We start from the raw sequence: 12,700 nt of genomic DNA on the forward strand, positions 1-12,700 counted from the left end.
CTAACTCAAACCAAGGCTGAGTCAAACAGCTGTGAAACAGGCAAGATTGTTGATGAAAGTTATTAACTTGAGTGACATACCAAAACTGGCCCAATATTAACTTATGTTTTTTTCACAAGGGCATTCTCCAGCAAAGCACTTGTTATTACTGTATCAGAATGGAACTCGTTGCAGGATGCCAATTCCATTGCCTGTTTCACTCTGTTAAGTTGCTTTAAAAAAATCTAAAGTATTTTAAGTTGTTTCCTCCACGTATCCATTCTTATTCCTTTACCATTTGTTAGGTCTTCAAAGTTTAAGACTAACTGTCCACTGCAACCTTCTGTGGCACCTGCCCAGCACATACTGTTCAATACACATATGCTAGTTATCGGTACTACTTCTCCATGTTTCTTTTACTTGCGCAATAACTCATGTCCCATTCCACACTTAAAATGAATCCATATGAAAGGACGGTCCTGTGACTACCTGAAAGGCCAATATAAGAAGCACAGTGAAGTGGTTGGCTCAAATGAAGGGCTTCCGAACTGCTGCTTGATGAACCAGTGGTTAGGAGGCTTCTACAAACAGCACAGGTAGAACACGCAACCACTTTCTCAGCTCAGAGGCAAACTGTGGAGGGAATCTCTGTTCTCCAAAAGTTGAATTCCCAAGCTTGTTGACAAGGTATATATTACATCCTTTATTGCTGTTGCTTTCTTGCTGTGCTTTGTCTCTGTCTTAATGAAACAACTTGTATTGACTCTCTTCATATGGATCCTACTGGTAGAATAGCTCTTTAAAATGTTCATAGTCTATCCGAAGATTTCTTTCCACCTGTACCTGAATCACTTACTTTTGCTGAAGGTGTATTAGAACCCTATTTGCAAAGAGACTCAGAAAATAAACGTATTGCTATTGCAACTAATTTTATGGGGTTTTATGAGGTTATGCAAGCTTTAGAAAAGGTGGCTACAGCTGTAAGATCTCTGAGGTGGGAATATAGATTTTTCCAAAAATTAGGGAGATCCTGACCCATTATTTGAAACAATTAAAGAAAATACAACTAAAGTTGCTCCTACCTTACCAATTGAAAATCAAATTGGAATTCACCTTGCCACCTATAATTCATTGATGTATACTTCTATTCATTGGGCTCGTAGATTAATGTAGTGGCACATTCAGTCTTTAGTTTGCAGAGAAGGGAAGGTAGCTGAATAAGTGGCTAAATTAAGAAGATGGTTGGCCACAGCTTCTCAGTACAGAGGAACAGTTGCTCCAACCATTGAAGCAGTCACTTCACCAGTCAGAGTGGCACCTCAAAGCCCAAACCAAACTCACGCAGCTAAAAGAAGAGCTAGATCAACAAGAAGGAGAAATCCTTCTGTTAGAAGGAGAGTTGAGCACACCAGGACAGTATATGGGATTCTACGGTGTTGTTTGGGCTCCCATGAACCACGTAATGGATCAGGTTTCTCAAGAGCCTCCCAATCTCCTTCCCAAAACCATTAAGGTCAAGTATACACTGGGAAAGCGAAAACGTTTATATTCTAATCTTATTTCCGATTTTAATATAAACTGGCAAATCTCTGATCTTACAGAAACAAACTTTTCTCTTGAATTAATGGAGGAAACTCCTGCCAGGACATGGAAATATTTGACCCTGGCCAAATTCTGGCCAAAGGGCATTTCATACTGTCCTGTTGAAAGCAGTGTAAAAGTTAATAAGTGTCCTGGTTTTGAAATGGAACATATATCGTTAACTAAACTTTATTTACAAAAAACTATTCAAGGTAGGAATTCTGTATAAGAGAGAGTCAAAGCACTGTGTTTCATTTAGAGGCAAAATTTTTCAGTGGGAGCAACAGTTCCTTGTCTCCAAACCCCATGGGACAAGGAGAAAGCTCCAGTACAATTTGAGACAAGGGTGCAGAACTTTACAAAGAATGGGTCAAACAATGCCAGTATCAGGAATGAATCCATGAGTACCAACACGGTATCCCTTCGGCCTGAATGGGCCAGACTTAACGCCATATTATTGGAAAACAGAAATGGAGGAATTAAAGAAAATGGACCTCACTCCTGGCAAGCCAGTTGCTCCTCCAGCAATCACAGAAGAAGAGGCAGAAGCATTCAAAAATAAATTTCTAGAAGAGCAACAACAACGGATAAAAGCCAGCAGCACTTATCAATCAAGAAACAGAGCAGGTCCTGGCAGAGTTCTGTGGCCAGCTGCTCCTGTGTTCAAAAGGTCCACATCAACTTCAACAAATTCTTAGGCACCAACAGTGTGTTGGGCACTGCCTGCAGTAGTAAAGGAATCACATGCAGTGCTAATACGTCCTCTTGGGAAAATGAAGAAGATGTCAGATATAGTAGGCCAAATACTCCTCATCCCAATGGGATTACTGGCTGGGTTTTTCTTGCTGACAAAATTCCTCGAAATACTAAAGAGGCTCAATTGGTGGTGAACTTCTCTCAGTTTTCCAAAGGGAGACACGCTACGTGCTTTCCAAAGTACTCGGCACCCAGCCATCATGCGCTTGCACAGAACTTACCCGTGGACATGCCCATGATTTCCCTGGATGTTTCTCAGGCTTTTTATCATGTTCTTCTTAATCCTGGTTCTGCTGTACAGCTGCTGTTTCTGACGGAAAACTGGTCTACGATTTTCAGAAAGCTCCAGTGATACCAGTCTCAGCCCTTTTCTCCTCCATCTCTTCTCAGCTGCCCTTGCAGCTGAACTATGTCGTCGCTGGAATATTTGGACTTTTACTTACAAGCATGACTTCCTCCTCTGCCACACAAGCTCTTGTTACCTTAACTCAGTTAGCCACAGTGTCTGCTGTTTTCTTGAAAGCTGTGGGATAAGAATAACTTTTGATAAACGTACTCCATCACCTGTCGAAGAAATCAAATTCTTAGGACTGAAATTTACAAGGACTGACACGATGAAACCTGATGAAAAATGGATCGAAAGTAAACAGGTTATTAAACAAATCGATTTTAACAATTGTTATGATTTTAAAATCCTGCAAGGTTTAATAGGCCACGTAAACTTTGGCATTCCTTTTACTACTTATACTAATCATGTGCTACAACCATTGTATGCCGCTATAATAAACAAAAAAGATTTTCAATTTTCAATTTTCTGTTCCATATAAAACTTTATTGTATAAAATATGTTGTCAAGGAGTTCAGCGGAAATTGCAACCCAAGGACAGTGTTCCTATTCCTAAGCTTGTGACGTGACAGATGGAAGTTGGAACTTCCAACACGTTGGAAGTTGGAGCCATATCCCGTATCATTGGTGGGTTGTCTTCCTTCCATTTTGCAGGACCTCGACCAATACACATTCAAGAATTATTGATGGCATTGGTTGCACTTTTTTTGATCAAGCTGCAGTCTTTGATCTGTGACTCAACATTTGTCTGCAGACAAAAATTCAGCTCTTTGCCGTGGAGATTTGAAGTGTGGGCCAGGCAAATCTTATCTCGGGTCAAAGTGTACTGGACTCCTTCAAAGTCTAACCCAGTGGATGGCCCACCATGCAGGAGACCACGTGATTGGACTGTATAGACTTGCACCCTACTCAGAAAGCCCTTAAAACCACCACAGAAACAGAAAAACCACGTATGACCAAAGAGACCCAAAGACAATCTTGTACTACTTCAAAACTTTCCAAAAATAAACAGCAATCCAGACAGACAATCCAATTCAGTTCAGCTGATCCCAGATGCCATGTTAATTAGGCCAGCCTAAGCATCCACAGATTTTTGCCCTTTCATTTTTGAATATGTACAGTACATTTATCTGCTGTCTTCTTCATACCAAATCTCCACTACAGAGCAACAGCTTTCAAATTAACAGAATCAACTGAAAATGAGGTTTTCTTTTCAGAGTCAAATTGAGGTGGCTTTCGAATAGAGGTTTTAAATTGTAATATGTATCTAATTGAACTAACTTGATACTTGGGTTTTTTGACAACTTAATACCAGGAGGGATAGGTCAGATGCATAAGCGTCCTGCAGCTACAGGAATGGGGTACTGGGCAGCTGTGAGGCTGTACCTTTTTGCAGTGTCGTAATGAAAACTCTGAACCTTGACATCGATTAAGCGCAAAACTTCCTTTCTAATTTGTGCCTGAAGCTTATTCTTACATTATGTATTTCTCTAGAATAAGGACCCAAAAATGGCTCGAGTTGCACTGGAATCTCTGTACAGACTACTGTGGGTTTACATGATCAGAATTAAATGTGAAAGCAACACAGCTACCCAAAGGTAAGGTGCTGTATTTGTAATGATAATCAGGCCTTGCAGAGTGGATGTTGCCAGTGAAGAGGTTTTGTAGTTCTCCTGAATTCCTTTGAATTGAACCTGTTCCTGTTGTGAAATAGAAAACTCAACTGTACACAAGAAAATATTCCCTTTTGTGGCACCGTCACTTGTTCTCCCACCTATTAAAACTACTGTATAAACTGTTTCTGGTTTTGGAAGAACTAGAAATCACTCTTTGCCTAGTTAAAGTTAGAAATACTTTTTGTAGTGGCATGTCATCAACTGATTTATTGTTACTTATAGTGTAGAAACAAAATAAAATAATTACACTGAATTTGTAGCAAAAGATTGGAACAAGATACCCCATTGCATTTTCATTTCAAAGGAAATAAATTCTAATCTTTCTAAACAGAGCAGGATTTCCCCCTTACATTTCGTGATAAGTAAAGGTCTGAAACATCTGGAAATGTCTAATGCTTTTTTTCTTTCTTTTACAGTCGACTTATTACTATTGTCACAACACTTTTCCCAAAAGGGTCCCGTGGTGTTGTGCCAAGAGATATGCCTCTAAACATCTTTGTGAAGATAATACAGTTTATTGCACAGGTATGGGGGAACCACGCATATGTCTTTCCAATTAATGAATAACTTGTTTTCCCAATAACAAATTAACAAATAAATAAACTTATACTGTCTGAATCTTTTGCAAGCCCATTGTCAGTATCTTTCATCTAGGCAATGATAAAATTATAGATTGAGCTGGGGCAGACTTTTTTTGAACAACAGGTTTTGATTAATGTCATTACCGTGAAAACAGATGAAAGTGTTTTCACTTCAATTCAAATGTATTTTTTGTCAGTTTTTGGAATTGCCAGCAAGTCAGAAAATGCATTTGTTGACAGGCTCTGACTGTCAATAAAGTTCAGAATAATAAGCCAAATTTTGTCCTAATACTGAATCATTCCTACTATATAGGACAATGAGTTGCACTGCTTTTAAAGCAGTAAGTCAGACAGAGGAAAACCAAGTTCAGCATGTAGTTGTCGCATTTAGTTTTCAACAGTTCAAATGGGAATTGCTAAAATAAACTAACCTTCAGTGCTGGAATTTTCATCTCTTTTATTACTTAAATTCAGAAAACATTCCCATTGAGCAAAGCGCTTAAGCACATACTTAAAGTCTCTGAATAGGAATGAATTAAACAGATGCTTAAAATCTTCCCTGAACTGTGCCATCTGTGAACAAGCTCTTTCTGTGTAAAATACTATCTTAGTACCATAATTACCACAGTTTAAATGAAATAATTAAAAGCTTTATTTTCAAAATGGATCATTTTCTATTTAAATGCTGTCAGTTTTTGAATTTGTCAACATACAGCAGTATTGAAACCTTAGATCTGATAATATGTTCTGCATACTTCTGAAAAAAAACTGGTTTTCTGTGCATTTAAATAAATGCTGGTTAAACTGCTTTTCAATATTCTGTTTCCTGAAAGAAAACAAGTAGCAGAAGTGAGCAGCTTCATGATTTGCAATATTTTTACTATTTTAGGAACGTTTAGATTTTGCAATGAAAGAAATTATCTTTGACTTCCTTTGTGTCGGGAAACCAGCAAAAGCTTTCAGTCTCAACCCTGAGGTATGATGTGCATCTGCATTTCTTTGAGTTAGTGTATATTGTCTTGTGCTACATTCACTTTCTGGTTACATTCTAAGAATGCTTTCACCTTTGTCCAATTTTCAGGCCAAATCTTGAACTTGATTTATTGGTAAAATACATCTGTGGACTTTGATCTGTGAAATGTCACATTGTTCACTGCTATCTCATGTTTCCTCAGTGAAGATTATCAAATGTGAAGTAGTGCAAATGTACAAAATGAAACGAAAAATAGAAATGGAACTACTGATCACAGTATCTCCTTGTCACTCTGCTGTTGTTACATGCAATGCCTTAAACTATTTTAATATAAAAAATAAATTTTCTGTAACAATGTCAATGTTTTTCAAAGCAGTTTTACTGGAAAAGATGCATGATGCAAGAAGAATTGAAAATGACAAAAAAAGAAAAAAACTGATAAAGTTTTACCACTCTGACCAGTAAAGCTCCACTAGCGTTAGTGTCATGAGTCAGCTTCCTAGTGCTTTCCCTAGAGAAAACAATCAGAAATTTGAAAAATTTTAAAGAAAATCAAAATAAGTTGTAAAATTTAAATAGTGAAAAATTCTCTTGGAAATAATGTATTATTTGCTTATAATTTTGAAAACATTTTCGTTTAAAAAGAACAAACACATTAAAAAATAAAAAACATTTGTGATCATCTCATAAAATATGTCCGTATTGATCTTGCAGTATTAAACAGTCACATCTGTTCACTAATATGTTGAAACAGAATGAGTTACCTTACAAAAATTGTATTTGATTAAAAAAAAATTTGGAAAAGTAGATTAAACTTTTTGCTTTCAAAAGCAGCAGAAGTGCAAGGCAAGCTTTACTTTGAGCACAGCTGTCATCTTTCTTCAGCAGAGTAAATAAAAATGAAACAGAATTCTTGAGCAGGGAGTCCCCACCCCGTTCTGGGTCAGTCACCTGCGGTATTGACTGAGGAAGGTCCTGCCAAGGATCGATGCAAAATTAGCATTGCACGAAGCCGAGCTTATAGGGAATGGACGTAGTCCTTAGCTTCTCGATGAATCAACATCTGAAATTTTACTGTTTCTCAACCACAATGTAAGTCTGAAAACAATGAAATAATAAGGCTACTTTTTGATGTATGTGGACTTTAGCATTCTAAACAAAAGACCCAGAATCTATGTAAGTGCACCTCTGGGAGACTGTCAGTAGGACAGCCTCTGAGCTTTTGGAACACATTCCTGGGAAATTGAGAACATTCTGGTCTTTTAATCGTTGCAATGCAAAACCTGCAAGTTCTCCTCTAGTGAATTCCCAGAAGGCATTCAGGTCACTTAGGCTCATCTTCCTAATGTTTTCACATTGCAGTTTCGGTGCTGAGCACACTTCCAGACGTTTCACTCAGTATGGTCAAGCCGGGGGCCTTTTGAGACAGTTACTGATCTTTTTTTGTAACAGAACACATAGGACATTTGTGTTTAGCTGAAGATCCAGTTAAGATGCATTACTAGATACCAGGTCATATCCATGTGTTTTATGCTGAAGGCAAAAAGATAATGTACTAATGAAAATACTTAGAAATAAAGTTTTGAGAGGGGAGAGCACTGCTCATAGTGCAGATATGAATTTACAATTTATTTCATGGGCATTGGCAAAAAGGTAACGTACTAATGAAAATACTTAGAAATAGAAAGTTTTGAGAGGGGAGAGCACTGCTCATAGTGCAGATATGAATTTACAATTTATTTCATGGGCATTTTTTGTAAAATCTATCAGACTAGTCAATGTAGTGAAGATACAGAAAAAAATGCTGGCATACGCAAAATTTCAAAGTGATTGAAGCATATGAGTAGAATGTGACTATTTGATTATGATACTCATTCATTTTCTGTGCTTTACAGAGAATGAATATTGGTCTGAGAGCTTTCTTGGTAATTGCTGATAGCTTGCAGCAAAAAGATGGTGAACCTCCAATGCCGGTGACCGGAGCTGTCCTTCCCTCTGGAAACACTCTCAGAGTGAAGAAAACATATTTGAGCAAAACTCTTACGGAGGAGGAAGCTAAAATGATAGGTCAGTAAGAGAATGGACAATATAGAAACTTGGATGAGAATGAATGTGAAAAAGTCTTCAGTACCTGAGCAGAATATTTTCCTATTGTTAAGTATTCAAGTGATTTCTTTATTGTGCATTCTAATGAAATGTATGGTTTAGTTTGACAAGTACTGCTTTTTTTTTATTATTTCAGGAAAAGTCCTCAGTCGTGTTCCACAAGTGATAGTGGCCCTGTGTTCCGGGTGGGGTTAAGTACAGATAGTTAAGAGTTAGCTTCTTTATGTGCTGAATAGCTGTGTTTCTACATGGATATTCATCTTATTAGGGACAGTGCCTGTGCTCAGAAAATGTACCAGCTTTGAAAATCAGCAAAGATTCCTTTGATATCCTCATTTTAATTACAGTTTGTCACACCAAGTGAAACTTCCAAAATGACAGAAACTTCTAAATGTAAAATAAAGCTGAACTGAAGTGCCTAAGTTAAAAGCACCATTACCTTGGGCTTCCTTCATAGTCAATGTAGAGGGAGAATCCTGTGCTGTAGGAGAAGAGCTTCTGCGTCATGCCCTGAAGGTACCTGGTTTTGCTGGCAAAGAAGAAGATTTGGCTACTCGCCTTAGCACATTAAGTCCCCAAAGTTATATAAATGAAACAGTCTGCATATTTCTACACCAGTGACGAAGACCTGTGTTGTTCTCTTGCTAGATCACTGTAGTAATATCAAGAAAATAAGCAATGTAAGACCCACTGCTGTTGAAATAGCAGTGTAGTATTTAGTGCTGTCACTAATTCAGTTAATTTTGGTTACTCCTTGTGCATTTGATAATAAATGTTTGCACTGTTGAATTCTTGTATTTTATTAGCAATTTCTTCACTATTTTATGATACAATATTCTAGTTTCTATGTATAACATGTAAGATTAAGCTACATAATTCCTATATTTTCTTTTGCCTTCTACTCTGCCGTTCTACTTTTGATCATATCTGATCTGAAAATTGATGTCCTTTTGAAATTCTAAGCTTACATTGTCTTTATCAAATAGAAAAAGAATTGACTAGATAATAGATTATTAAAAATATATTGTTCAGTGTTATTATGTACAATTTCATTTTAAAAAATGAAATTTTAGCCTTTGATGAATATAGACAAAGAGTTAATTCAAGTTTTATTTTTGAAGGATTTGATGTCCATCAGCTACTATAAAGCTGTATGTCTAATATTGTTTTTCACATAACATGTCATGCCATTAATTTCCGTATCAGAAAAGTTTTGGGGGATGCTCATTCAGATTGCTTTTTTTCTCTGCCTGTAGTTTTTAAACTGTGCTACTGGATCAGAGCTTTTACGTCTGTCAAGAAAAGTCACAAAATATATTGTATAACTTGGCAAACTGTGTGGCTTCATTTGACTGTGTAGGGACATATTTTGACTAGGTATTTTTTAATTTTTTCTCTAGGAAAAATATGTGTATATGTATATCACCTGGGCTATTTTTACATACAATAGCATTCTTTTTGGAGAGGGCAACATATTCTGTCTCTGATTCAGGATATCATTACTGATGGAATATGCCATCTCATGAGGAAAACATTTTTCTCAATTCATGCAGCACAGCATGAGTAAGCAGCTTTCTTTTTCAAAAGAAATGTATCTATAAATATCCCCAGTTATACAAAAATGCGTATTATTGCTTATTGCAGGTATGTCATTATATTATTCTCAAGTAAGAAAAGCTGTGGACAACATACTCAGACACCTTGACAAGGAAGTGGGTCGGTGCATGATGCTAACCAACATCCAGATGCTTAACAAGGAACCTGAAGACATGATTACGTGAGTGCTAAAGAACAGTAAATCCCATAAAATATTGTGATGTAATTTCAGAACTTTTTCTCTGTTTCTGTCCATCACAAGTCATCAGAGAAACAGCAAGAAACAGGAACGATGTAATTTCAGAACTTTTTCTGTGTTTCTGTCCATCATGAGTCATCAGAGAAACAGCAAGAAACAGGAACATTTAGCTTAGTTAGTATGTACTTTGAAAAACTGTTTATGACAAGCTGATTGTACTTCTTTGCATATTGCAGTGTTTGGAATTGAACTGATGCTCTCGATGTAGCCAAAATCACGTGTGAATCCTATGAATGTTTACATGGTAAAAAGTGGAAAAATGGAAAACCTGTCAGCCTACACTTAGAACACTGTTTCAGATATATTTGCATCACTGAACTTGAAAATGAATACAACAAATTCTATAAATCCCTGTTAATAATAATCTTTCAAAATTCCCATTACTATTCATGCCTGTAATCAAAACCACATCTTAATTAAAAACCCAAATTGTTTTGTGATAAGAGTCTTGGATTTAAGCAGTACCCCACTGGAACAGAATCAAACCAGTACATCTCAATCGGTGTTGAACAGCAGCATTTTACACTCTCATCCAAAATTATTAATGAGGGAAGTTTCCTGGAGAGAGTTCTAGTGAGGTGGACTTTAGAGACACAGAGACATCATTTGACACATGCAGAGCACAGATTGTAGAGATCCCAACTGTAAAGAGACCTTGCATATCTTTCGTGTTAGAGGGGTGGACATGGTAGTTATGCTAGAAAAGAAAAAAACCCTGGAAAAAAGTTCAATGTGTAATGGAAAGGGCATTTTTCATATACTGTCAAAAAAAAGGGCAATGTGCTAAAAATACCGTGAGTGGTAGATAGACTGCAATGACTGGCCAAATTCAACTACCTTTTACAGCTGATGTAGTCTTTATGTTTTAATGTCATTCCTCGGCCTTTGTTTCTTGCTGTGACTGTGTAGAAGAGATTGTAAGCTCTTTGTGTGTTTTGCATTGTCTTACTTCATTTATATTAAATGCTAATATTGCTATCTGATAATATTTCATATTTTTCTTGGAGTACTACCCAGTACACTGCTCAGTACTGACAACCAGTTCTCATAACCATTTTGGGTATCCAGACTTTTGCGAGAGGAAAAGTGAGTTTTGAAACTCATATTTTATTCCTAAAAGATAATTGCCTAGTAAAACCTTGAGCACTTAGATAAGAAGTGTGTACTTAAGTATACTTAACCTTAGCTATTAATGTCTGTCACCGTTTAAGGTAGTAACTTTTGTCAGAGAGATAAAGATTTTAGGGTTAGAAGATCTGGACATGTAAGTTACTGTATTTTTGTGTTGTACTTTATATCCAGATAAGCTGTAACTTAATATATACATTTGAAAGGAAAAACACATTAGAACACATTTTTACTTGTTCTTCCAAGGAAAAAAAAAATCTGGGATGCTTAATTATCAGTCGATCTAAAATCATGTGAACTCATGAAGAATATCATTAGCTGTTACTATTAGCATTTAAAATGGCCCTTTTAAAAACTTCATTGTGCATGATAACTGGAAAAGCCAATATATTGGTTTTATGGAGTTACTTATAATTTTATTTACAGAATTTCATGCTTCACTAGAGTTACGTGTTTATTTTGAGTTCTTATGTGCTTTAATACACAGAAACCATACTACATTTATCTATATTTTAAAGTTATGGCTTTTGTCATATTTACATATAGTTAATGTTATTGTATAAACTGAGTATCATAATGATATTTTTAGTAACAAATAAAATAAGAATCAGAGGGAAGTAGCTAGGCAATAAATAGTCATAACATTTTAAAGTATACAGATTCTGGAATTTTCTTTAGCAGCGTTAGACATACTTCTGTATTTAATGACTGATCCTTTAAGCATTTATTGTTGAAGTAGTAAATGCTACTCTGGAGAGTCTTACTGAAATCCTGACTAAGGAGAGTCCCTTGCATGCTCCATTGGGATATGAATTTCAATACTGGTTATAATTACTTTCCAACGTCTAGTCAGAACAGGCCATCCATTTTTCTAACGTGCAGACCTGTTCTTGCAAGTACTTCAAAGATTTTTCCTGACAATACCTAACTAAAATCTGATATGCTGGTATGGAAACACAAGCTTCCAGGTGAGGACAGCTGTTGGTGTGTTCATGTAGAACTCATCCTTGTGGATCCTGAGTCAGCCAGAGGTGCGAGCAGAGCCCAGTGAGGCCCCTCCTTGCCGGACGCTTCGCATCTTGTGCCTGGTAGCCCAGACAAGCTGGGAACTCGAGCCTCAGATTTGGATCTTCTCCGGCTAGCCTTCTGAGCAGCTGATAAGCCACAGAACACCCACAGATTTTATATTTATAAACAATTACTCATTTGCCTTCAGAAGAGTTTCCTCTCAGACTATTGTTTTACATGCTTCCATTTTAAATGCACAGTTTGCCCTCGCTGGGGACTGATAATAAGGAAACTCTGCAAGTTCACTTTCCATTTCAAGTCAGCGGGGAAGACTCCTTGGTTTACCTGCAGATAAAATTGCCAATGGCTCTTTATTGTTTACAACTATAAAAATATAGCATTTTGCACTAGTTATTAATCCAACTAGTATTTGCATTAGCAACACTAGTTCAAAGGGATGTGTTTATAACCAAATTCTCAGATGAGATGTTGTATTTTACTCTTTTTCAAGTCAGTTGCTTTCTTGCCAGAACCTTTCAAGGTCTATCTGTTAGGATACAGATACAGTGAGACAGAGATAATTCATGATGAAAATAGTTTCCCCTCATGTACAATTTAAGTAAGTAGATTAAAAATGATATCATCATTTTATTAATGTAATATATGTCCAGGCTGATAAGTATATAGGGAGTTAAGCAAAAGAATGGTATT

At 36.6% G+C, this 12,700-nt stretch overlaps 1 protein-coding gene across 1 annotated transcript in view; it reads left to right on the top strand.

Annotated features, from left to right (window-relative positions):
• Nucleotides 1–12,700, top strand: part of FRY (furry homolog (Drosophila)) — a gene marked incomplete at its 5' end in the record, with an annotated part of 116,254 nt that overhangs the window by 10,278 nt on the left and 93,276 nt on the right. Inside the window, 7 exons of the mRNA XM_009708215.1 lie at nt 16–31; nt 547–575; nt 4,157–4,260; nt 4,755–4,863; nt 5,809–5,895; nt 7,788–7,959; nt 9,643–9,775. Of these exons, the coding sequence (XP_009706517.1) occupies nt 16–31; nt 547–575; nt 4,157–4,260; nt 4,755–4,863; nt 5,809–5,895; nt 7,788–7,959; nt 9,643–9,775 (650 nt within the window). The remainder of the gene's footprint in view (nt 1–15; nt 32–546; nt 576–4,156; nt 4,261–4,754; nt 4,864–5,808; nt 5,896–7,787; nt 7,960–9,642; nt 9,776–12,700) is intronic.

Source organism: Cariama cristata, unplaced genomic scaffold (assembly GCF_000690535.1).
Source record: "Cariama cristata isolate BGI_N322 unplaced genomic scaffold, ASM69053v1 scaffold329, whole genome shotgun sequence".
Taxonomy (NCBI): domain Eukaryota; kingdom Metazoa; phylum Chordata; class Aves; order Cariamiformes; family Cariamidae; genus Cariama; species Cariama cristata.